Source organism: Neovison vison, chromosome 11, assembly GCF_020171115.1.
Source record: "Neovison vison isolate M4711 chromosome 11, ASM_NN_V1, whole genome shotgun sequence".
NCBI classification, from domain to species: domain Eukaryota; kingdom Metazoa; phylum Chordata; class Mammalia; order Carnivora; family Mustelidae; genus Neogale; species Neogale vison.
Genome location: NC_058101.1, coordinates 2,226,659 through 2,252,141, shown reverse-complemented (window position 1 = coordinate 2,252,141; position 25,483 = coordinate 2,226,659). Strand labels below are relative to the sequence as shown.

The 25,483-nt window shown below is 49.7% G+C and overlaps 1 protein-coding gene across 1 annotated transcript; it reads left to right on the top strand.

Moving 5' to 3' along the window:
* Positions 1 to 342: 342 nt before the first annotated feature.
* Positions 343 to 24,626, top strand: BMP3 (bone morphogenetic protein 3). Its single transcript, XM_044268217.1, has 3 exons — positions 343 to 667; positions 15,977 to 16,884; positions 23,555 to 24,626. Exons 1-3 carry the CDS (start codon positions 343 to 345, stop codon positions 23,744 to 23,746), a joined length of 1,425 nt encoding a protein of 474 aa, XP_044124152.1. The 3' UTR covers positions 23,747 to 24,626.
* Positions 24,627 to 25,483: the final 857 nt, after the last annotated feature.

Genomic DNA, 25,483 nt, shown 5'->3' with positions numbered 1-25,483 from the left:
CCGCTCCCGCCCCGCGCGGCCGCCTCCCCCCTGCGCGGCGCTTCGGCCGGGCGCTCCGGACCAGACGGGCAGGGAGGACAGGACAGACCCGAAGGCGCCCGCGCCCAGGTCTCGCCCGCGTCCCGCTGAGGTCGGCGCGGCCGGGGAGCCACCTGCCGGGCCGCGGTCGGTCGGCGCCCGAAGTGCGGCTCGCGGCGTCCGGCTCGGGCAGTGCGCGGAGCTCCCGGCGCTCCCGGCCCGGCTCACCTGAGTCCCGGCCTCCGCCGTCGCGGGCGCTCGTGGCTCGGAACGTCCCCCGCCCCCGCCACGCGCGGAGAGGACGCGCGGCGGCCGGAGCTCGCCATGGCCGGGGCGCGCCGGCTGCTGTGCCTGTGGCTCGGCTGCTTCTGCGCGGGCCTGGCGCGCGGGGACCGGCTGAGGCAGAGCGTCCCGGAGCCCCGCGGCGCTGCGACCGGCGACCGCGCGGCAGGTGCCGACCCGGGCCCCGCGCTGCGGCCGCACGACCGGGTGTCCGCGCACATGCTGCGGCTCTACGACCGGTACAGCGGCGGCGGCACGGCCGAGGCGGAGCGCACCCCCGGGTCCTCGGAGAGGGGCTCGCGGCCCCCGCGCCCCCGGCCCCTGCGCGAAGGCAACACGGTGCGCAGCTTCCGAGCCGGAGCAGCCGGTGAGTGCCCCCCGCGCCCCCTTCCCGCGGTCCCGCCCGCATTTCTCGGGGACACCACCCCCAGCTTCCTCGCCTGCCCTCCGCTCTCTGATGCCACCGGAGCCGCTCCCTCAGCCTCCGCACTGGCCCACCGAGCCCCCTCGGTCCCCAAGCACCCCGCGTCCGGCCAGCGAGGAGCCCCCGTTTAGAGCCCGGACCGAGAGGGGATCTGCAGAGCCACCAAGGAGGTCGCGGTGGGCTGGAGGGACGGCCCGGGGAGGGGCAGGGGCTACCCCGCGCCCCGCAGAGCCCTCCTGCGCTGGGGTCTGCGCACCCTGGAGCGCCTCTGCGGGTGTTCCCGGCGCTGGGCCGGAGCCAGGTTGCCCCGAAGGCACATGTCATTCCATGCCAACCCCAAGGCACCAGAGGGAAAAGACACCCTCGAACGAGACGCCTTCCCCTCGCCTTCTAGACAGTCGCTTCTCCAGACCGTGCGCCCCTCTTGACTCGCGTCCCCCGTGCTCCTGTATTGGACACTTTCCCTCTCACAGTCCCTTGGTGATAAACACAAAAACTAACCCAGGTGGTCGGTTTCCGATTCCTGAAACCCATCGGGACAGATGGGGGCTGCACCTATGCCCCCCGGGGGAGCGCGGGGGCGGGCGGCGGTGGGCGCGGGCACCTCCCGGAACCTGCCGGGAAAATCTGCTCATCCCGTTTTCAACACAGATCACTGCGGACCGAAGTTCGTGGCTTAGCAAGGTTCCTCCGGTCCCCTGTGGGGAAGCCAGTAACTTAAGCGATCAGCCTGCCTCCCTTGTGCCAAGAGCTTGAGGGAAAGTTTCCTGGACACTGACTCGGTTTATACGCTTTGAGGACGCATCAGGCTTTTTCTGCTCACTGCAGTCATGGCACAGGGAAATGCAAAGCCTCCAGTGAATCGTTGAAAAATAGCCAAGAATCTTCAAGGAAGGAGGCCTTGCCTCGCGCTCTATCAGTTCTGTCAGAATCACTAGAAAGAAATCTCCCAGAGCTTTGATAGGTAGGACTCCTGGAAAAAAGGGAAACCAGAGCATCCATCAAGGAAAGCCCTAGGCTGACCCTGTGAATACACTCTAGAGCCCGAGGCAGGACTCACAATAAATGTGAGTTATGCTTTCTGACAGAGGAGCTGGGCCAGATTTCACTGTCTTCCTAAAACCCTGAGCGTACTCTGTAAGGGGCTGCCCTCTGCGAAGGAAACAGGAAGCTTCTCGGAGTTATCCACAGCCGGCCGGCCCCTCCAGGAGGCTGACCGCTGACCGCACCAGCACATACCCTGTTTATTTCCGTGCAACTCTGGGGGCAGAGCCCAAGGCAGGCGCGGTGTGGGAGCCGCAGGGATGGGGAGGACTTGGGATGGGGAGGACGTGGGCTCGGTAAGGCAGGCGGCCGTCCTGAAGATGAGCTCAGATTGCTCTTATCCCCACGTCATTTTCTCGGTGATATTCGCAGGGAGTAGCTAAAGCACCCAAGAGAGGAGTAGTACTTTTTGTATCAACAAGTTTCATTTTTAGTCTGAATCACAAGTTTGGGAGGTGGAATGTGCGTTTTTTCACTCACACCCATTGCCTGGTTGTTTGTCCGTCTGTCTTGGGCTGAGTGCCAGGTGCGTGGGAGATGGGTAAGGGTTTGAATAAGGTGGGCCGTGTTCTTTGGGGCTTTGGCTCACTCTGTGCACTATAATTTCTAGTGCCCTTGATCAGCCTCACGGGTCTTACACCCGCAAATGACAAACTCTGATAGGGAGGCCAGAAGTCCCTGGAAATGACGGATTGCAGCCTGACGCGTATATACAAGGCTGTGTGCCCTGATAAGAAAAGTAATCCCTTTCGCATCCCAGAGACGGTCTTAATGACTTATTCATCAACTGTAGACACTGGTTTTGTGGAAGCTGAAGTGTCGTGTTACTGCATTGGATGGAGACTCCTGGAGAGGTGGTTCATGTTGGACCCTTTCCAAGCGTGTTTGGTTACTGGCACACTCAAAAGCCCTTATTATAAGGCGGACCTGGCTCCGGGAAGGCACGACTTCAGGAAGGTGCTAAGGCTTTCACGTGTGTCCCTCTCCTTCATCCATATCAGCGTTTCCAGAACACTCTTTGTCTTGTGACTGTGTTCCAATGTGGGTGAAAGATGCTGTCTGCTTTAATAAATCAGATGTGTTTTCTAGAAAGTCTGTGGTGTTTGGGTTTCACAGCCTATGGGTTTCTCTGCAGCAGCGACGTTCCGAATGTTAGCGGACGGTCAGGTGGTCTGCTGGGTATGTGGGGCGGCAGCTGATCGGCGGACTTTCCACGTGCTTATCCAGGCGGACTTACAGCCTTCCAGCCCTGCTTGCTCCTTGGAACATACCTGATTAAAATTATTTATTGTTCTAAACCTAGAATATCTTTGGTTGAAATTTAGCTGCTGTGGTATCCCTCTGATTACTTTCTACTTAAACCATTACTTGATGGTGGGTGGCATCGATCCTAAGTACACTTTCTGCGAACTCCTTTCTCCTCCCTCCATGCTATGCCGAGGGTGTGCCAAAACCCGAGGTTTGGAACACTCCTCAGTCTTTTTGTGATGTGTGAGGGCTTACAGAAAGATGGGTTTTCTCTTTCCTTTCGTAAAAGGTAATTTACAAAACTGTCGATGACAGAGAAGTTTAGCTCTATAAAAATATACTGTCTTGAAGGAAGATAAGAGGTATATGAAATTAGATTTTATTCTCTTCTTAGTTTAAGGTGTCCTGGGCTACTTTGTAATAAAAGAAGAGTATTTTACATGAGCTTTCTTCCTGGCTGATCTGAAGATGCAGACTTTGTGCTCGTTAGTTTCTCATCATTCCCCTACTCATAAATTTAACTTCTTCAGGAAAAGTGATTAAAGCACACGTGTTCTTAATAGGAAAGTATCATTATTTTAACTAATGACATGTAACTACAAAAAGATTATATTTCAGTGAATATTTGTCACTTAAAAAAATCACACAGACTTCATAGATAAAAGAAAATTGAGGTAATTGGGACCGTAAAGTGAATCTTGTCATTCAATGAGGAAGGGACAGTGTTTCCTAAGGTGACCAAAACTCTTTAAAAATTAAAATTACCATTTGATGTGTTTCTGAAGGGCAAGGCAAACATATAAGGCTTTGGAAAAGATAGAGATGAGGGCAGAATGAGGGTCCTGTAAGGTACACGGGTCAGTGAGCGAACATTATTTTTGATGGGTTTAATGGCAAGGGACTATGATGACTTTATAAGATATAGTTACCTTAAAATCTCTGGCACCCAGAAACTAGGCTTGAAATTAATGAGTACCCAGGTTATCTAATGTTTTCATTCAAAGGACAACCGTGCATCTGGAAAAAGGGAGCTGGGTGCGCAGCTGCTTCGAATTACACACTACTTTGAATACAGGATAGCCCCAATGAAGTTTTTACTATAATAGGCAAGGCAGCTTTACAATCTCTGACATTTAAAAATCCATAATGCCATGAATGCTTGATTATCCATACTAACAAAAAAGAGAAAAAGAATGAGTTACATGAAAAATTTATTTAAATCTAGCTTTTTAGTATAGTTAGCCACACTCAAAGAGACCAAGGGACTATAATGGTCAATTAAAAAGTCCCCTAAGTAGATAATCCACTCAGGATATATTTATCCATCAAAAGTATATATGTAATTAAGAATGTATTAGGAGGGTTACACTCATTTTATCTAAGCAGTGGACCTCTGTAAGCGTTTGGCCCAGTTCTGGTATCTCTAGAAATTAAGCAGGGACGTGACTGTCACATCTGCTCTCGGGCATTTTGGAGTTCTACAGGTTTGTATTTAAAGAGAGGCTTCAAGGAAAGCAGGCTCAACCCCCCTTACATGGAAGAAGAAATGGATGTCATGATGTATTTACCAGACAATTTTTAAACATAGTGAGCTCATCTCAAAACCTATTATTTCTAACAGTCTAGTCTAATTTTCTAGGAGGAACTTTGGTAGAAAGGGATCTTTGGAAGATGTCAGCAGATGTTACGTATAATTGGGTCCCATGGTCAAACAGGATTGGAAAAAACGATCATTTTTACTTGCTTTGGGAACTTTCGGGGCTTTAAATACTAGTGAGTCCTCTGGAGAGTGGGTCATTTTTCCCGAGAGCATTTTAGAAAATTGGTGATTCTAAGATCCCAACTTGGGGAAACGGTGGTTCAGTGCCTTCCGAATTTCTCAGAAACGGAAGATACACAAAATTTAAGTGAATATTACAAGTGAGAACTGTCTCATTTCTCACTTCCCGGTGAGCACCTACCTTAGGATGTTTACTCACGTTGCTCCTGTGTGGACCTGTGTCCAACAGGCGCTGGACCACCTTCCTGCTTTCACCTTTTAAACTCCGCTGACTGTAATTGTAGAGTCTGTCTGTCATTAAATTTCCATTCTCTTGGTTTCTTTATGAATTCTCAGCCACTGTTCTCTTCTATAGGAAGACATCTTCTGTTTCTTAATATTCATCATTTCACAGCTAGTATTGTGCTTTTAAAGAAAAGCTGCTCTATTTGTGGAGGAATTCACAGGAGATCCTACACATCACTTTGTTTTATCACCATTAATATCTTGATGAAAGACGCACTCAAGACACCTATCAAATCCCTTCTAAAATCACCCGAGTTCGTTGTACTTATGAGAACAACAAAAATTGTTCCTACCAAAAAGCCTTCTAAAAATAATTGAGCAACTTTGCATATACTTTCTAGTCGCTACTCAGGAGGGTTTTTGTTTTGTTTTGTTTGCTACATCAGAACTTTCCTCCCCAAATGTGGATGGTTTTCCCATCTATTCAATTTGCATATCCTAACAATCTGTATCACTAATTTGATTTTGGTGGGAGTGGTGGAAATGAGTTTGGAATAGTCTCAGCTTGCACGTCCCTCTGCCAAGCTCCAATTCAGAGCGCGTTGTAAACATTAGATTCCGAACCCATGAACACAGAATCCTGTCATGGAAACACTGACCCGGTATCAGTGGAGGGACACACGTATGCAGGACCATAGCCCCCTGGACAGCAGTCCTGACCACAGAGCGCTCAGCCAGGGAGTGTATTTAGGAATGCACAAGGTTGCTGGTCTCTTCACAGGCTCAGAGAGGCTGTGTCCCCAGCACACTGGTACCTCAAGTAGGACTTTTGGTGACACACTTTTTAGGGATGGCAAGTTTAAAGGCACAGATGTCTGCATGCATTTAGAACACCTAAGCCTCTAAGCCACGGAACCCGTTGAGCATGGCATGTTGACTGACTCCTTCAGTGATGGAACTACCTTTAAGACCATCATTTCCTGACAAAGAACCACAGTAAATGCAGTGCCTCGATTTTATTTGGGCACAGTATGAATAAAATTTTTGGACCAGCTGATGCTACCATATTACCATCGTCCATAAATACTTCTTACTTTACTGAGTGAATTCTATTAAATGTTCTTTTTATAAAATAAATGCATCTGATAGTTGTAGAAATACAAGATCTTTTGTCCAATCTTCCGATTTTACAGTTAAAACAACCGAGACCCAGCATTATCTTATTTGTTTTCCTTTAAAGGGTATTTTAAAACTAAACCCACCCATGGAATTAAGCTATAGATGATCTGAATTAAGTGTAACTGCTATACTTAGGCATATGTAAAGGAACATGGTTTTCAAGTACAGAAGAGATTCCTGGTATTTTACTTTTTCTATTCCTTGAGGCTGAGTTAAGAGATCTAATGACTAATCTTGGCTGAACTGCCAACTAATGAAGAGATCTAATAGTGCTAGACTCCGTTTCTTCATCTATCAAATGATTAAGTCACACCTGCTGTGCCAGTCTCACAGAAAGATGGTAGAACTCAGCTGAGATAATGAATGTGAAAATGCATGAAATGGTTAGAAGCTCTCTATAAATGAGATATTCTTAATATCGTAAAAGTTATCTCTCTCCAGCTTCCCGCAAGCCTTAAACATACCTAACCTGCTGACCATGTGTAATTGTCTGTGGCACAAAGGATAATATTTCAGCACTAATGTGAATAGAAGGAGGTGACAGCCCTCTTGTGACACACTCTGTGATGCCCCAAACCTACATTTAAGAAGTTACTGTTTCTGTCCTGACCTTGGCAGCTGAATGGAGCAGAGCTGCACCTTCTTAGAGTGATTTCTTGAGGAGAATTGTTCTAACGTGCCATCTCTGGGTTAGCAGAATCGGCATCACCGAGGAGCTTCGTGGGATTCTCCAGCCCACCCAAGACCATCCAAGTTAAACTCTGGGGCGGGACCCAGAACTCTCTCTTTTCACAAGCCATCAACCTGAATCTGACGCATGTTTGAGACACACTTGTCAAGCCCATGTCCTTCACGTTTTGGGGATTTTTTTTAAAAAAGATTTTATTTATTTATTTATTTGACAGAGAGAGACCACAAGTAGGCAGAGAGGCGGCAGAGAGAGAGAGAAGGAAGCAGGCTCCCTGCTGAGCAGAGAGCCCGATGCGGGACTCGATCCCAGGACCCTGAGATCATGACCTGAGCCGAAGGCAGCGGCTTAACCCACTGAGCCACCCAGGCGCCCCTCCAGTTTTGGGGATCTTAAAACAGCATCTGAACTCCAGGATTGATTAATGTGTAAGTCCTGGCCTCATCCGGCACTTTCGTGGGCCTCTCTGTGGACAAATGGTTTATTCATTTCCATGAATGGTAGCTTCTCTCACGGTAGAAGGTATATCTCCGTCTTTATGGCAGTTTTTTCTCTGGAGTGGACTTCAGAGGAAGTTAATAAAGACTTCTCATCCTCCTTCCACAGCCGCAGAGAGCTTGGGGCCTAACACATCTGGTGGAAGGAAGATATGGGACAGGGATCTGCGAAGCACATCTGAAGCACGTCTTGTGTTCTGAGGACCCGGCATAGTTGGCCACGGAGCAGGCGCTCAGTAAATATTTCAGTTGAGCGGAATTAGATGGATAAGAAGAGATAGTAGAAAGGCTATCAGCCAACCAAAGGATCCTTTAAAAACAAACTTTAAAAAATAAACTTGCCATGAATGACGTTCCCATGAGGCATTTTACCAGGTGTAGGTCTGGTCTCGTACCAGTCTTCTCCATATGCAACTGTTCTAATGATGCTTCTTTTCCGACGAACTGAGAGGAAACGCCGTTTGGTACCTCTACCCAAGAAGGGCTTCTGCTGACTTCGGAAAGTTGAAACAACTTGAAAGTGTTTTCACTTTGGTGTTAAGTAGGAAACATTTTGAATCTGGTAAGTTTGCACAGTTGTTCACTCAACAAATCAGACAGACCTTTTTCAGGATATAAATATTCCAGAGCGCGCACAGCACTAGGAGCTCAGCGATTTATTGGGGCTCGAGTCGGCCCTCCGAGAGCTCACGGTCTAGCAATGCCCTTCGGCGGAGGCTAAGAGTAGATAAACTGATGGACGAACATGTCGCTCTTCCAGAGAAACATACCTTAGATCATCCTTGGCCACGTTTTACTCTGGACACAGAGAATGGCTGTTGTGAAATTCCAGAAAACTCAGTCGTTTGACTGGCACAGTGCAAGGAGAACCCAAAGGCTATGACTTTGTGTTCCAGCTAGGAAGTCTCCGTCTTGCCTTGCCTGGGAGCTCAAGGTGGCTGAGCGGCCCCGTCTCCTCCACTGGGTAATGGCAAGCACTCAGCCAGTGACTGGGGCTGAGCTCAGCTCTGTCCTGGGCACCCCTGGCATTCCTCACAGCTGTACTTTGTTTGGAGAAAGAAGTAGGGGAAAAAAACGTTGTCCTGACTTACATATTTTCTGTATGACTAAAATGTTCTCCCTGCTTTCTGGGGATTTAACTAATCATCAAGATTTCATTTAGTCTATTTGTTTTAAAATCAGACTTTACATAGAAAGCTTTCCATTGTGTGTTCTAAGTCCTCTTGAAAACACTGTGTGTGGGCCAGCAGGAAGGTGAACTTCCACTTAACCACTCCCCGGGCACCGCCCCAGCGGCTCCGGGCAGGGGGCTGAACCCTCGCGGTGATGGCCGGTCCTGAGTTGTAGCCTCCTCACTGTGTCCCTGGTCTCAGTGGGCTCAGGTGCTTTGTTTTCAGATGAAAACAGAAATAAATCTTCTGCCTTTATCTACGAATCAAACTCCGAGGAAAGTCTGTACTGTTAAGAGCTGGTTAACTCATTCTCCGAAGTCCGTGTTAACTCGCAGGTGCCTCATTTTTGCATTTCTACGTGGATCGATTGGACTCAGTCTGTTTATTTGTGAAAGAAGCACTTACCGAGCACGGCGCTAGAGTCAAGCCCAGTGCTTATGGCTGAGGAGTCCCATGAAGTTAGCAGGATCTTCCTGTAAGGAGTTTATGGTCGTAGGAAGGAGCAGGGATGCTAGGAGAGTCACGTTAGAGGCCGGGCTCCAGCAGAAGGAGTGCGTTGGCATGACAAGCCCACCTCAGGAGGTGGGGCCTCCCCTTTGCCCTAAAACACCAAGTCTGGAGTATGAAGCAGAACAGGGGGGGCGAAGCCACTGCAGGGAGAAGCGGCGGCAGGTGCCCCGTCCTGACAGCTGAGCAGAGAGGAGGGTAACCTGAAACTCACCTGACGACTGAACCTCTTTCAAGTCACAGATCCTTTGACTCTAGAAAAGTCCAAGTAAGAGGATAATGGCCATGGCGAATCCTAAGGAGAGGCCGGCGCGTTCCCAGGGAGGAAGAGCCCCCAGGCTCCTGCCGGCGACGTGAGAAAACAGCACCACCTGTTGGTAGCAAAACCTCAGCATCGACCGTCTCCGAGCAAGAGCTGGAAAAGGAAGAAGCCTGGTTCCTCGGAGCGACCTGCGACCTGCGACCTGCGAGGGTGTTACCCCGTGAATCTCTGCCGCCCTCCCTCCCGTGAGGGTGTCCTCCTGCCGTGGTCGGAATCAGGTAGCCCAGTCTCCCCGACGGGCCTCACCGCCCTACTCCACACTTAGAAAGTCATTCCTTACACGTACCCGTCGGGATTCTGCCTCCGTGCACCGGTCTGGTTTAGACCTCAGTCCCGTCTCTGACCCTGGAAAGAACAACCCTGGGACCACCCCCCCTTCAGCCCCTCACGTATTTGTCAATAGTTTTCATGCCATCGGCAAAACTGTTTGTTTTCTTCCTGCAGGCCGTGCATCCTCTGTTTACTGAATTCAAACTCGTAAGGCCGAGTTTCCAGACCCTTCATCATCTTGGCTACTCCTCTCCCCTGCACCGACGACCTGGTCAGAACCAGGGTGTTCAGAATGAAGCTCGCGGCCCAGACGTCACTCGGCGGGTGTGGGCCGAGGGTCTCCTCGTGCCCGAGACTGCAGGCCGCCTGCAGATGCACACGCGATTGTTTTTTAACCTGAAAAATCCCACCATTGTGGTTGCCTTATGTCAGTGTGGTGTTACTAATCAGAAGGTGCACCTCGGTTTCTACTTCAGTAATTCCCAACAGGTGCGTGTCCGGGTATCTCCGAGCCGTGGCATTTTCCGCGCACGGAGACCGAGCTGTAGCTGGCACGGTGCCGTCCCGGGGAGCAGAGGCGCCCGCCGCGCAGCTCCTGTTCTTACACGTGTGAAGACTCTAGTTTGGAAAGTTACGTCAGTTTACAAAATCTGTCAAATAAGAAGCGTGAGCGTAAGTCAGTAGATGTTATCACGCACGTCCCTCTGCAGGGACGGTCCGGCTCCTTACGGAGTCCTCTGTGCTCATTGGCTCAACTGCTCGCTATCTCTTCCTCCCATTTTCTTCCTCTGTAAATACTACTACTGGTCGGGTCCTCTGGAGGGAAAGAGTATGAACTTGCCCAGAAACTGAGTACTTTAAGTTGAAAGAAGATAAAAATACAGGACGGGTTGGAGAAGTCAAGACGTGTTCTGGCGGGATGCTTGAGCGTATGGTTAAACCAGAGTGGGAGAGCAGGTCACCTGGAACGGCCAGGATAAGGCGCCCTGGTCTGGGTAGGAACGGCCAAATGTCACGTGCTGGGCCTAGAAATAAAATGGGACCTCGAGTTAGGAGCTGAATAGGAGCTGGCCGTTCCTTTTCTGAATTTTGGCAGCTTCGATGTCTGTTAGGATTACATTAGGACATAGTAAATTTCTCTTTAAAATACAGGGAATATTGCTATGCAAAAGCCTCTGGGTATGCAGCATTGCCTGCTGCCAGAGCCGGCTCCTTCCATTTCCCACCCCCAACACCCCTGTCTCCCTTCATTCTGAAAAGTCTGGTTCCCCATGTGCGCTTCTTCCCTTTGCTCGGGCAGAGTTAAATGCTCGCTTCGGTGCTGCTCCAAGAACGTAGTTAACACCTTTGACACCATGTAGGATCCTTATGGCACAGTTATCCCCATTTTGCTTCTCGGCCCCAGGACCCCCCTCCCCCTTCCTTCCACCACCAGCGTGGACCGCAGCGGACGTTTGCGTGGCCGAGACCCAGCCCAGGGGCCAGCGCCTCCTAGATGTTCAACTCGTGTTTGTTAATGCGGAACATTTGTTTTGCTTCGGTTCTGGCTCTTTGTTGGCTGTAGTGGATGTATTTGTGTCTTACACAAATAACACAACTGAAGCCATATCTGGAATCGCTGTGCCAGGAAGCACTGTTGCTGACCCGCTCGTGTAACCCCTCAACTCTGTCGTCGAGCGGTTTGTTAATCTTAGACTTCGGACTGCAGACTGAACCGATTAGCCACAGCTGGAGGGAAAACTAAAAAGCAATTACCAAAATTATCTTTGTCTAATGTTCTTGGTAAAGGAAAGCCTGTTGCATTCCAAGAAGGGAATCTTTTGCCCAACTTAGTTTCTGGTTTGAGGATTCATGCTCAGCAAAATCCTAATTCTTCTCTGCCCTTGGGAAAAAAAATTCCTTTTTTTTCTTTTCCTTCTGGAATATATGACTACAAAAGTGACAGTTATCCTAGACTACCATTGTCCGGTAGAAATGTAATCTGAGCCACAAACGTGAGCTACATACATAATTTAAAATTTTGGGTGTCCACATTTAAAAATATGGAAAGCAACCACTGACATTAATTTTAATCATATATTATTACACTGAAACTATTCTGCACCTGATTCTGCTGTGGGTGACTTGGGTCAGAAGTTGCCCTCACCGACAGTCCGTTGTCAGACACCGGCGGGGTATCTGAGAATCCGACTCTGGCTCCGGGAGATAACGTCAGACCCCACAGGACCTCCCTCCACTTCAGAGGCGGATCACGAGCCCAGGTCGTCGCCTGGAGCGTAGGTCTGGATTGGGGGTTCCCAGGAACCCCCTCCTTCCCTCCTTGGGTTTTGATTAATTTGCTAGAGCAGCTTGCAGAACTCAGGAAGCCCGTTTGCTTTCTGGGTTACCAGCTTATATGAACAGGATATAACTCAGAAACAGCCAGATGGAAGAGATCCGGAGGGCAAGGTGTGCGGCAGGGGTGTGGAGAGTCCATGCCTCCCCCGGTGTGTTGCTTTCCCCAAATCTCCATGTGTTCACCAACATGGACACACTCTGAACCCCATTCCTTTGGGGTTTTATAAGGCTTCCTAATACAGGCGTGGTGGTTTAAGTCCTTGGGGAGGCTCTGTCTCCCACTCCTCTTCCCTCCCTGATCAGGGATGGGACTAAAGCATCAACCCTCTAATCAGTGGCTTGGCTCTGGGGACAACCAACCCCTTTCCCTAGCGGTCCTCTAAATTCACCTCATTAACGTAACAAAAGGCACCTGTGTGGTGCTCTTGGGAATGACCAAGGGTTTTAGGAGCTCTGAGCCAGGCAGGGGACAAGGACCAAACATATATATTTATGATAAAATCACACTATCATTAATATTCAACCCAAGACATTCGAGTCTTGTCATTTTAGCATGCGGTCCATGTAAACCTCTGGTCCTGTGATATTTTATATTCTTTTTTGAACTGAGTCTGTGAAATCCCGAGTGTGTTTTACTCTTACAGCGCGTTTCAGTCCAGCTGTAAACGGCGACTCTTTTGGATAGGGCAGTGCTGGCTAGCGAGCCTTCCCAGAGCTTTTCCTGGGTGCAAGGTGCTTTCCCTGCCCCGTGTCGATTAATTCTCACATCCCTGCCTTTGATGCTGTTGGGCTCTTTTCCCAGAGGAGCAGACAGACTTACTGGGCCCCAGGACAGCGAGTGGGGGTGCCGGCCCTGGGCCTGGGCCCCGGGTGGGACTTGGAAATGGTGTGCCCAGCTACACTGAAAGCACCACCAGAGGCGGGGGGCAGATTTACGAGAGGACATTGAAGATTAGACACAGGGCTGGGAGCTGCTTAACCGCAGGTCACAAGGTGTCTGGAAGCATGTTTGGAAGAAGGAGACTTTTTTTTTCCTTTTTTTTTTGAGGAGGAGGAAACGTTTGAAACCAAAACGATGGGGGCAGGACCGCTCTTACCTCACCCGCTAGGACACCACCAGACCCCTTGGAGTTCCCGTCTCTCCCTGCCAAGAGGTCTGTTGGGCAACCACTGGCTTGCAACATACTTGGAACAGAGGCTCCCCCTCCTTCCATTGGGAGCCCCCATCTGCGACGAGAAGTCTGAGTCAAAGCACGCGCTGTGGGGACTGCTATGCATTAAGGCAGGAGTCTCCGAACAGCCCTGATGCCGTGGCTTTGTTATGAAGGTCTGCGAAGTATTATCCTGCTGTCATGCATCATACAAATGTGCACAGATGGCAGTTCCCGCCTCTTCCTTCACATGGTGTTAAAGATGAGTAAAATATGTTTCCCATTGCACTTCCCTTGTGCTTGGGGACTCCATGAACTCATTTTAAGTTTCCACGTCTTTATAAAAATGTTTTGTTTTTACTGAAATATGTTTCTGATCAGGAACATAACTTCAGGACCGCGTGTATGTTCCTGAACCCCGTATGTATAAGGAACAAGTGCACGGTGGAGGGTTCGGACGCTGGTGACGGATCCCGGGACGGGGCGTTCTTGAGTCGAAGCACAGCCTTACCACTGACTTGGTAGATGATCTCAAGAGAAGGAACCAGCCTCTGCCCTGACTGATAATCTCCTGTCCGTCGCTCTCGCTCATGTTTGAAGGATTGAAACACAGTTGACCAATTTCAATAATTTTCATCAAACGACATGGAAGAAATTCAACTCTTAAGTTCTTGGGATGTTGTAAACCCCGGGCAGACTCTACAAGGGCATTAATTCTTTAGGATAATTTGAGTGTGTGGCTCATTGTTTCACATAAATTACCTGAATATTGACCTCTATGGTCTTGCTTACCAGCCCTCACTGCACCGTAAACTCTGTGAGGCAGGTAGAAGACACAGTCCCGCAATACAGCCCGTGCCAGCACCAACAACAGTAAGAACTTGTATGGTAAACTGCTTTACCCGCATCTCATTTAATCGGGATAGAGGAGAGGGAGGTGTGGTCTCTGCGTTATGAACCAGAGCCCTAGCTTGCCCGAAGCGGCTGAGCCTCCGCTTGAATCCAGGTGCTTGTAACCGGTAGGCTGTCCGCGGCCACGGATGAGAAGCCATTACAGTCCTGGGCCGGATTTATAGGACTGGTTCTCGGTGCTGTTATAACGAAGGGCCAGGACTCTCTGCTCTCATGGCAGGAAGTTCACTGCTGAGTTACAGCTTCTACACATCCGTGCTGCTTCAGGGAAAGAAAAACCAAAAACCAAATTCGTAAACATGGCTCATCCTTGCTTTAATCTTTCTCTAGCTTTTTTTAAAAAAAGATTTTATTTATTTATTTGACAGAGAGAGAGATCACAAGTAGGCAGAGAGGCAGGCAGAGGGAGAGAGAGGGGGAAGCAGGCTCTCTGCTGAGCACCAAGCCCCATGTGGGGCTCGATCCCAGGACCCTGAGATCATGACCTGAGCCGGAGGCAGAGGCTTAACCCACTGAGCCGCCCAGGAGCCCCAGATCTTTCTCTAGCTTTGAAAATTACTCCTGTTTTCTTTTTTTTGCTTGTCTGTCTAGCTGAGGTGAGACTCACATAGCACAAAGGTCACCATCTCTAAGCGGACAGTCCTCAGCGTTTGGTACCTTCGCACGGTTATACAACCACCACTAATGTCAAAACAGCTCCTTAATTCCAGGATGAAGCCCCCCACCCCGTACGAGCTTCCTCCCCCTTCTGCTTGCCTCCGGTCCCCGGAAAGCAGCACTGTGCGTTCTGTCTCTGCGGGTTTACCGGCTCTGACTATTCTGTGTCCGTGGAATCATGCATTCTGTGACCTTCCATGTCTGGGTCTTTCATTTAACATGATGTTGTCAAGGTCCCACGTTCTAGCATGTGTCAGTCCTTCATTACTTTTTATGGATAAATAACATAAATATTTTATAACACTATATGTAAATAGACATATATGTTATATAGAATATATACATGTTGACTTTATGGATAAGTAAGTGTCTCCCGCGAGGACACGGCGCCGTCGTCCAGCCGTCCCTCCGGGGGTGCACTTGCCCTTCACTTGGACTGTTGTGACCGTGTACCTGCAGGGAAGCTTTCGCGTGCACTTGGCTGAGTGTCTGTTTTCCTTTCTTTGGGCTACAGGGGAGTAGCATTGTGGGGTCACATCGTATTTCTGTGTTTGACTCTTGGAGGGCCTGCCAGATGTTTCCACAGCCACGGAAGCATTTCACCTCCCAGCCAGCAACGTACAAGTGTTCCTTCTCCGCCACATCCTCGCTAGCACGCACCCTGGTTCAGATTACCAAAGCCCGGCGAGCGCACGTCACAGGGTACCACAGTGTGGTTTTGACTTACATTCCCCAGTGACTGTTAATGTGGAGCGTCTCCTCATATGCATCTTGGCCCTTTATAGATCTTCTGTAGAGAAGTGTCTGCTTGGTGCTTTTGCCCATTTTTCATTGGTGTCTTTGGCCTTCTGCGTTGAGTTGTACGAGTCAGCTGTATGCTCTGGGTGACACAGCTTATCGGGTGTATGATTGGAAAATATTTTCTTCCTCCTCTAGGTTGGACAGACTTTCTTGACAATGTCCTTTGATGCATGAAAGTTCGTTAATCGTGATGAAGTCCGATTTACCCATCTTCTCAATTCATTTATTTATTTTTCCTTTGCAGCTCATATTTTGGGGTGTCATTATCTAAGAATCCGTCACCAAATCTAAGACCCTGAAGATTTTACTTGTATGTTTTCGTCTAAGAATGTAATGGCTCTCGCTCTGTATTTAGGTCATTCATTCATTTTGAGTTACGTTTTGTATGCGGTGTTAGGTGTTAGGTAGGGGTCCTGTTTACTCCTGTTAATTCTTCTTCTTCTTCTTTTTTTCCCTCCCTAGGAACCCTTGGAAGCAAGGGACTGCACATTTTTAACCTGACTTCTCTAACCAAGTCTGAAAACGTTTTATCTGCCACCCTGCACTTCTGTGCCGGGGAGCTCATCAACATGAGCTTGAGCTGTCCCATGTCCGGAGGATGCTCACAGCAGGCGCAGGGGAAACACTTACAGATTGATCTCTCTGCGTGGATCCTTAAATCTGACAGAAACCAAAGTCAACTCCTGGGTCATCTTTCAGTAGAGGTCGCCAAATCTCAAGACTTGGGATCCTGGCTGTCTAAAGACATCACTCAAGTCCTGAGGAAGGCCAAGGAAAAGGAGGAGTTCCTCATAGGATTTAATATTACCTCCAAAGGACACCCACTGCCAAAGAAGATGTCCCCCTTCCCTGAGCCTTATATCTTGGTGTATGCAAACGACGCTGCCATTTCTGAGCCAGAGAGTGTGGTCTCAAGCCTACAAGGACACCGTAATTTCCCCACCAGAGCTGCGCCTCCGCTGGACAGCCATATCAGGGCTGCCCTTTCCATGGAACGGAGGAAGAAGCGCTCGGCTGGGGTCCTGCTCCCTCTGCAGAACAATGAGCTTCCTGGGGCCGAGTACCAGTACGGAGAGGACGGGGCATGGAAGGAGAGGAAACCCTACAAGACCCTTCAGACTCAGGCCCCAGAGAAGACTAAAAACAAAAAGAAACAGAGAAAGGGACCTCACCAGAAGAGCCAGACACTCCAGTTTGATGAGCAGACCCTGAAGAAGGCCAGAAGGAAGCAGTGGATCGAGCCTCGGAATTGTGCCCGGCGGTACCTGAAGGTGGACTTTGCAGACATCGGCTGGAGCGAGTGGATCATCTCCCCCAAGTCCTTTGACGCATATTACTGCTCCGGGACCTGCCAGTTCCCCATGCCCAAGGTAGCCTCGCTCTCTGTCCTGTCCTTCCTGCTGGGGTAGAGTAGAGACACGCTCACGGAGCGCGTGCTTTCATGTACAGACCCATCTGGACGCTCACTGATTGCATGCCAGCGCGCACCGGGCAGTCGTGGTCAGGCTTGGTGTTTTCCTTAATGGTTGTTACCGTAACACGAAGTCAGTACTGGTCTGAAGGATACGAGGGAAAATGTTTGTGTGAAATGTGCTTTTCGTGTGCTTCCAGACACGGCGTGTATTGAGGGATGTGGCATGGTCAGCTCTGTGCGGCTCGGCGCCCGCAGTCACAAGCCCCAAGGGACAGAAGGCTGGCCTGGGAGGGGCTGGTCAGGGAAGGACTAGATGTCGTGGGAAGAGGGACGGGCAAGGACTAGTTGGAGTGATGCCCCTGCAGGATATTTCTTGACAAGTGGTCTCCCGTGGGATGAGCCGACCCCACAGGGTCGGGATCAAGGCCGGGCCCGGGGACTCACTCCATGATCCACCAGGGGCGTGTTTCGTCTGCATCCCTAGTAAACATCCAAAAAGGAATGCAAAGGAGGGTGTTTTGACCCTGTACGTTTCTTCCAAAACTTACTGCAACCAGTCAGAGCTTACCTGTGCATCTTCCCAAGTCAGCAGAGACAACTTTCTCCCATCAGGCCTCAGTGTCCTAAACCTTTACCCTCAGAAGCTTCCCCAGTCCCGCCTCGGCCTGCACAGCACATCCCCGCGACTCCTCTGTCTTTGGATCTGAAGTTAGGAAGAGACAGTGGTGCCCTCTGGCCTTCAGTCAAACTAATTGCCGAAATTCTGTTCTTGGCTTCCAACAGTCTGAATCTCTGCCGTACAGTGAAATGGGGCTGTAGGAGGATCAAAATTCGGAGAAAGAATAGAGTTGGGTTTTTGTTGTTGTTGTTGTTTTTCAATTTTTGCTGCTATATAATAACGGAGGAAAAATCTTTTGCCTCCAGGAGTGAAGAGCTTCTGCTTATAGTTCTTGAACGTTTCCTGTTCTTGTGCTACTCGTCCCATGATCATTGGGTTGTTTAATGGAGCACATGCAGAAGGTCTGGCTGAACAAGGCCAGGTGTCAGCCTCAGGGCAAGGAACTTGACTGAAATCCCCGTTTTCTTACTAGAATACCCCAGAAGGACAAGCTAAGACTTGTCTTTCCCGAGGATTTTTGCTGATTCCGTGTTTCGTAAACCTAAACACTAAGTAAGGATTATGTACATGTACTATGATATAAACAGCCTTATTTTCTCTAAATATTCATAAAGACTGCATCACTGATCAAATAAAACTTGTTCCAACTAGGGAAGCATTTAAAAACACACCACAAAGACGCAGAATGTAACAGTGATGAATTTTTACAGTGTGGGTTGCTTCGCAGCATTGAGAGGTGGAACGAATTCAGATCTGTCTCTAAACTCAGGATGACTGAGTTTTCCAAATAATCTCTCACACTCGTACACTGTAACTTCTTCTATGTAGCCTGGGGAAGGAGTTTTCCTTCCTGACTCCAGATTTTCCTTCCTGAGCCAGGGAGCCCTGACCATGTGGAGCTCTTCAGTGAGTTTCCAGCTCCTCCCTCCGGAGACCTGGTCCGGCCGCCACTCCACAACAGTGACCCCCACTTGCCCGCCTTCTCCTGTTGGTTACGCCTGCCTTGACTGTTCAGAATCCTGCTGTTGTTTCAGTAGATCTTCCTGACGGTTCCCCACGATCCAAAGCATAATTATTTAAAAACTTATGAGGGGTAAGTTAAGAGGCACAAAGATAGGTTTGAGTGAGTCAGTGCAGTGGAATGACTAAATGTACAGGCTCCTCGCTGGGCTGCTTAACCTTAATGTGGCTACAGCTTGCCTGGGGCTGTGTCGGTTCTGATCCAGTGGTTCTGAGCGTAGAGCCTAAGAATGTGCGTTTTCAGTAGAGTTCCTGACAGTTGCTGGCGCCGCTGGGCCGCAAAGCCCCCTTGAGTAGCCACGTTGAGAACTAAATCCTTTACCTCAAATCTCGGCTCTACCTCTTACCAGTTATGGTTTTGGGGAAGAATTATTCATATTCTACACAGATGACCCTTGAACAACATGGGGGGTAGGGGCCCATGGTCGTAAATCCACGGGTAACTTTTGATCCATAACTAACTACTAACAGCCTACTGTTGATTGGAGACGTTATCAATAACAGCAACAGTAGATTAACATGTATTTTCTATGTTGTATGTACTCTGTACTGGATTCTTAGCAATCAAGTAAGCTAGGAAAATGAAAATGCTTAGAAAAACTAAATATGAGAAACCACATTTACAATACTGGGTTATAAAAAAAAATTCACATGTAAGTGGACCCGTGCAGTTCAGACTCATGTTGTATAAGGAGCAACTGTGTGTTAGCTTTCTCATCTTTGAAATGGGTACAGTGGTACATAATCAAAACAATAGTGCCTACGTAATGACAACTGTGGGGAAACGAAACACGTTGCACGTAGTAGGCACTCAGTAGAGCAGCAGATAATTTGCTGTTGATATTATTGGTAACGGTCATTGTCGAGACTGAGGAGAACAGAACATTAAATACAGGGGCTGAAGGAAGACGAGAATCACGAGAATAAAAAATGTTAGGACAAGAAAAAGCTTCTTCAACGTTTCTAGCCCCTTTTCAAACACCACAGAGCCTAAAATAGGGTTCTCCCTGCAGGGTCAAGCCTGTAAGCTCTTCCCATAACAGCCCTTTGGAGAGTCGTAGAAACCAGGACAGCGCCGGCTGCAGCAGCTGAGCTCCTCATCGTATTTGTGCAAACTTGGAACGGCATCGGAACTCCGGGGACACGACAGGGATAAGGGAGGAGTCTCCGTCCCAGCGCGAGGACCCCCTGTGCCCGGCGGGGAGCGGAGTTGGGCTGTTACGCGGCCTTCTCCGTCTCATCACCTCGTACGGGTCTGCCTCACCTGTAAGGCTCCCAGCGGGGCCCTTTCGGCCTTGCAGGCCCCGCGGCTCCGGTGTGCGGTGCCCAGACGGCCGGGAGGCGGGACCGCAGGCAGCGGCTGCTGGGGTGGCTGACCCGCGTCTGTGTCACCGCCCGGCTCCCGGCAAGAAGGGGGCGGACAGCGGCCGACAGCGAGGCCGGGGACCAGCCCCGGAGGAGCCCAGGGGGACCCAGCAGGCGCCGCAGGACTCGGAGACGTCGGACACACGGACAGACGTTCTCCCGGCCGCGCCCTCGCGGCCCTCCTTCCCCCGGGCTCCGAGCGGACGCGCGTGGCTCTCCCGGCCGGGCTCGGGGCGCCCTCGACGGCCGGTTCCGTGGCGCGGGGCTGCTCCGCCCCCCAGACGCCGGGGGTTGCCCTTGCACGGTCCCGGCTCGACGGTTTCTGGCGACCGCGGCCGCGCGGGCCGGGCGGGCAGCGGACCGGGGCCGGCGACGAGGGGCCCCGGCGAGGACACGGTCGCCGTCGCCGTCGCGGGCGCGTCCGGAACCCGGTGAACCGCGGCCCCGCGCGGCGCGGCAGGTGCTTTCCCAGGCTCGGCCGCGGGCCTTTCTCGGGTCCGGCCCCGCGGCCACTCCGGGCCCCGGGCGAGGCCAACGGCGGCCGCGCGACCTGGGAAAGGCCCGGGGAGCCCCGACGCGGAGCCGGACCCGAGCCTGCGGACCCCGCGGCCACCGCCGCTGCCCGGACGCGGGAGACCCGGCGGGGCCCGAGGGCGCGGCTGGTTTGCGGGGACCGGACGCCGCGAAGGATCGGAACCCTTGGAACCGCAGCGCGTCCGTCGAGCAGAAACCGCGCTCCGTGCGTGATGGACCCGCAACCAGCTTCCTGAGTCTCCAGGCCCAGCCTCGGGGCTGAACAAAATGACCTAAAAACCCTCAACCTTGATGGACCGTCATCCAAGCCCGAATTCCCTAGACTGACGTTGGGGGCACGTGTTACTCTCGTTAAAAACAGACAAGGGAGACGGGCGCCGGGGGGCTCGGTTAAGCGCCTGCCTTCAGCTCAGGTCGTGGTCCCAGGGTCGTGGGATCGAGTCCCACAAGGGGTTCCTTGCCCAGGGAGCCTGCTCCTCCCTCTGCCTGCCGCTCCCCCTGCTTGTGCTTGCTTGCTTTCTCTGACAACTAAATAAATAAATAAGATAATCTTAAAAACAAAAACCAAAACCAGAGACGAGGGAGAGAGAGAACACAGACCGACAGATTTCTTAGGCTATGCAGAGAGAGCTATGAGAAGGATGATCTGAACTAAAAAAAAAAAAAAAAAAAAACCATTATAGACCGGCAACTTGTTTCAGAAAAACAATTACTGCATGGATCTTTTGTGCATGACGTAATGATTCCCAGTAAAGGCCGCTTGATCAGGGGATTCTGTAGTGAAGAAACATGGGGAAACTCCCTAGCAAATTGAAGGTTCCTGATAAGACAGGCCAACCCGGAATCAAGGGCCCGTGCCTACATTCCAGCGAGCCCACCGGAGACTGCTCAGAGTTTCTGAATCTATCATTTGTGAGTTAGAGCTTAAAAAAAAAAAAAGACAGGAATTTTCCTAGGAAACATCCATGAATATTTTCCGTATCTACTCTGGGTCATTTGCACAGAACCTCTCATTTTTGTTGATGGGAACGATTTCCACAGTAATAGGTAAAATAGAGAGCATGTTATTTCTTGTAAGTATTTTGTCCATTTAGCAAGTATTTTTCAGTGTCCAGCACACGCTGTGTTCCAGGCCCCGGAAACCAGAAACACACAACAGTTTTGATCAATCGAGACCCCTTCTGCTTAAATAGATCCACTTCATATGAAATTTAAATATTACAAGTGTCATTAAAACACTAAGAATAACAGAATAATGATGTCAGAAAATCTATGGTTTAAAGAAACTCTTTGGGGGCATTATCATAGTCTGTTTGGATCTCTGAGTCTTAAGAATAAATCAATAGAGAAAAGTGGATGGCTGCAAAATTTTCTTTGGAAATTACCAGTACCGATGAAGTCACAAACAGTGGCTGTGGGTCTTTCTGGTACAATAGTTACAGTTTGTACCAGTTACACAGTTTACGGTTGTGCCAGACACATGACGTGCGATATCGGACATAGACTTCCTTTCCATAAAGGGAGCATACTTTGCTTTGCAAAGCGAATTGAAAGTTAATAATCCTTTCCAACACATACTTAAAGTTTTTAGGAAGAAAGGAAAAAAAAAAAAACCAGTTGCCCACCATTCAGACCATACTGTAAATAGTTTATGCCCGTTCACAGTAAAGTTAAAGTCTCATATATGGATAGTTTCTTTCATTAAAGTTGAAAGATGGGGTGAGACAAATCGGACTTGCCCTTTCTCTGCCAAAAATAATCCCTTTCTTTTCTTTTCTTCCTCTTCTTTTCCTCCTCCTCCTCCCCCACCTCCTCCTTCTTCTAGTCGTATGCCAGCTTTCTGTGTTATTTCCTTCTCCCTTGGTTTGTATGTGCCTTAACCTATTGAAGTTGTCGTATGGGAGTTTTTAGGAGGTTGAAATTAAAGCACCAAGTCAGAGGTCCCTCTCAGCCGTGAGAAATATGGCTCGAAGTCTTGGAATTAAAAACCCCGAGTTTTGGCCCAAATCTCACTTCTGAATTGACATGCGATCTCTGGCAAGTTGCCCAATTTCTGTTTCTAAATGTATGTGGGACAACACTGGGTTCACCTGCCTAAGAGAGACGTTGGGGAACACGGATGCGGTGCGGCGGGCGTCCCTCCTGTGGTCTGCAGCGCTCTGACAACACCTGCGTGTCCTGGGCTTGGACAGGGGCGTCCTTCAGGGCGCAGCAGAGCCCGAGGGAGCCCTGTGACAGTCACCTGTGTCACGTGGGTGTCGGCATCTTCCCAGGAGAGGACTTCACCAGGCACCTTTGGTCCAACTTCTGATACCCATGGAATAACCTCCGGCCCCCTGTTCCCAGAGGATTTGGCCCCCTGGTGAAACGGATTTCCACACGGCCGCCTGGAGTCGGAACCCATGGAGCGACAGTGACCCCCAGTGGCCAGCGGGGCGGTCGTCTTCACCTCTGTGCTGCCAGGTCAATCACAGCGCAGAGCGATTACCGGCCAGTCCATCCTGGCAAACAGATCAATGTTCCTTGGTGCTTGGTTTTATTTTAACAGCGAAGTGTCAAACCCTAGAGCGGGGGCGATCATATATCTACGGAAGCGTAGCCTCGAGAACGAATGGGGTGTTTTGCAACCCTGTTGTGGAAGACATCCCAGGACGTATTAACCCCCCGTGTGGGGACCAGGTTGTGTTTAATTAAGTGACTCTGGTTTAGGTAACTGGATTCAAATCCTCACTCTGTCGCTTCCTAGCTAGTCGACTTTGGACATGTCATTTCAGTTTTCGAGACTATTTCTTTACTTGAAAAATATAAACACTGGTCGTTGTGCTTGTAAGGGCGTGGGACAGCAGGTCACACACAGCTGGCGCGTGTGTATACGCACACAGCCGGCGTGACGGATGTGTGTATCGGTTACGACAACCGTCGTGGTGGGGCGTGATCCGAGCTCGTCCTGCACAGGCGGCAGTGCCAGAGCATCACGGACGAGCTGAAGCGCGTCCGCCGTGGTGCCGGTGAGCTCAGGTGATGGGCAGTGAACGGTGGGAAAGCAGCCCCCGCTAACCCCCATGTTCTTCTCCCATTTCTTTTCCAGTCTTTGAAGCCATCAAATCACGCTACCATCCAGAGCATAGTGCGCGCGGTGGGGGTCGTGCCCGGAATCCCTGAGCCTTGCTGTGTGCCCGAGAAGATGTCCTCGCTCAGCATCTTATTCTTTGATGAAAATAAGAACGTGGTACTTAAAGTGTATCCTAACATGACGGTAGAGTCTTGTGCTTGCAGATAACCTGGCAGAGAACGCGCACGGATGCTTAATTCTATCAGTACTTTATTTAATGGACTGCCCCTCCTTTTTTTTTTTTTTTTTGCACTGCCAATGCATTTCACCCCAAAAGATCTTTTTATAGTTCAAGAGAACGAGCAAATAGACTGATGATTCCCACCAAGGAGAACGACTGTGCTTGTTTCTGAATGTAACTCGACGCAAGATTTTAGTAAATATGGACATTTACTTCTTTAAAAAAAAAAATCACAAAAAAAGATCACTCAGACTGTTTTTAGAGCTATTAAAGGACACACTGATTTATTTTTGTAACGAGCTTTGAAAATAGGTTGGGAAAACACTTATCTCTAAGTAGGCTTACTGCCCTAGATCCCTGAGCGACTCCCCAAGTGCTGAATTATCCAATCAACATTTATGTTTATCTTAGAAATGTTTAAGACTCTTGTTTGCCGGTGTTTGTCCTCCATGTGTCCTTGTGTGAACGGATGACGAAGAGCGTGTGCTGAGTGTGGGTGTACGGATGCAGGTGCGTTGCCGGCTGCCCTGGCCCTTCTGTAGGAAGGTTTGCTTTGCACAGTATTGTAGTTCAGCCTACACGGGATTCTTTGTTTTTTTCCTTTCTCCTTCTGGCAAGCACCATTCAATTATGAGAACTTTACCAAGAAGGAGAGAGTGATCCAAGAGCACAAGCCTGGCCCTTCAGTTTGAAATACACTTATTTTCATTTCATTATCTCCAAGAAAAGGGAAGCAGCAACGCAATTTTCAGAAACCCAGGGGGAGTTCCCCTTCTGTAATCCTTTGTCACAAGTACCTTCATTTGTTCTTTTAAACTGAATTCAAAAATTCAACTGAGGGGCACCCGGGTGGCTCAGTTTTTGAGCATCTGCCTTCGGCTCAGGTCGTGATCCCGGGGTCCTGGGATTGAACCCCGAGTCGGGCTCCCTGCTCAGCATGAAGCCTGCTTCTCCCTCTCCCCCTCCCCCTGCTTGTGTTCCTTCTCTCACTCTCTCTCTGTCAGGTAAAAAAATAAAATCTTTAAAAAAAAAACAAAAAACAAAATTCAACTGAATTTTTAAATTTTGATTAAAATTGTACTTCTCCGGATATGCCTTGACTTCCTGTGAAGTCATGCATAGATACCAAGGCTTGAGAACAGATGGAATATTGGAGATTTCCTTAAATGAAGGAGTCACAGTCACATGTGGGATGTCATTCTTCAGCCACATCCAGGTCGAGGCACCTTTTGAGTGGATCAAAGCTCAGCCTTGAAGTCAGTACGTTAGCAGACTCCCTAAAAATTATTCACCAAAAAGAAGGAAGTCAAATACAGACACTTTGTTTTTCTCCCCACTTCCGTTTGTCATAAATATCCTCGCATTGAAAACTTGTTTCAAAAATCTCTCCTGCTACATTCTGTGTGTGACGTTTTTAGACCCTGGGCTGGTGAGGATGTCACACCGGAGGGTCACCGTCCTCTTAGTCGAGCCTCACCTGATGAGAGACAACTAAGCCGTCTCCGAGACCATGAACTATCAGAAGACGTGGGGTTTTCTCTCTCTACCTGCAGCTCCGATCTTGGTTTATCATTTAATGAATATTTATTGAGCATTTATTTTGTAAGAGGCACTGTGTTAACTGTGTGTCCTCAGCAACCTCACAGTGCAGTGAAGAGGTTGGCGGGTTGAGCTAGAAGCCCTTTCGGATACTCCGTGTTGGGGCGTATGACACCGGCTGTTTC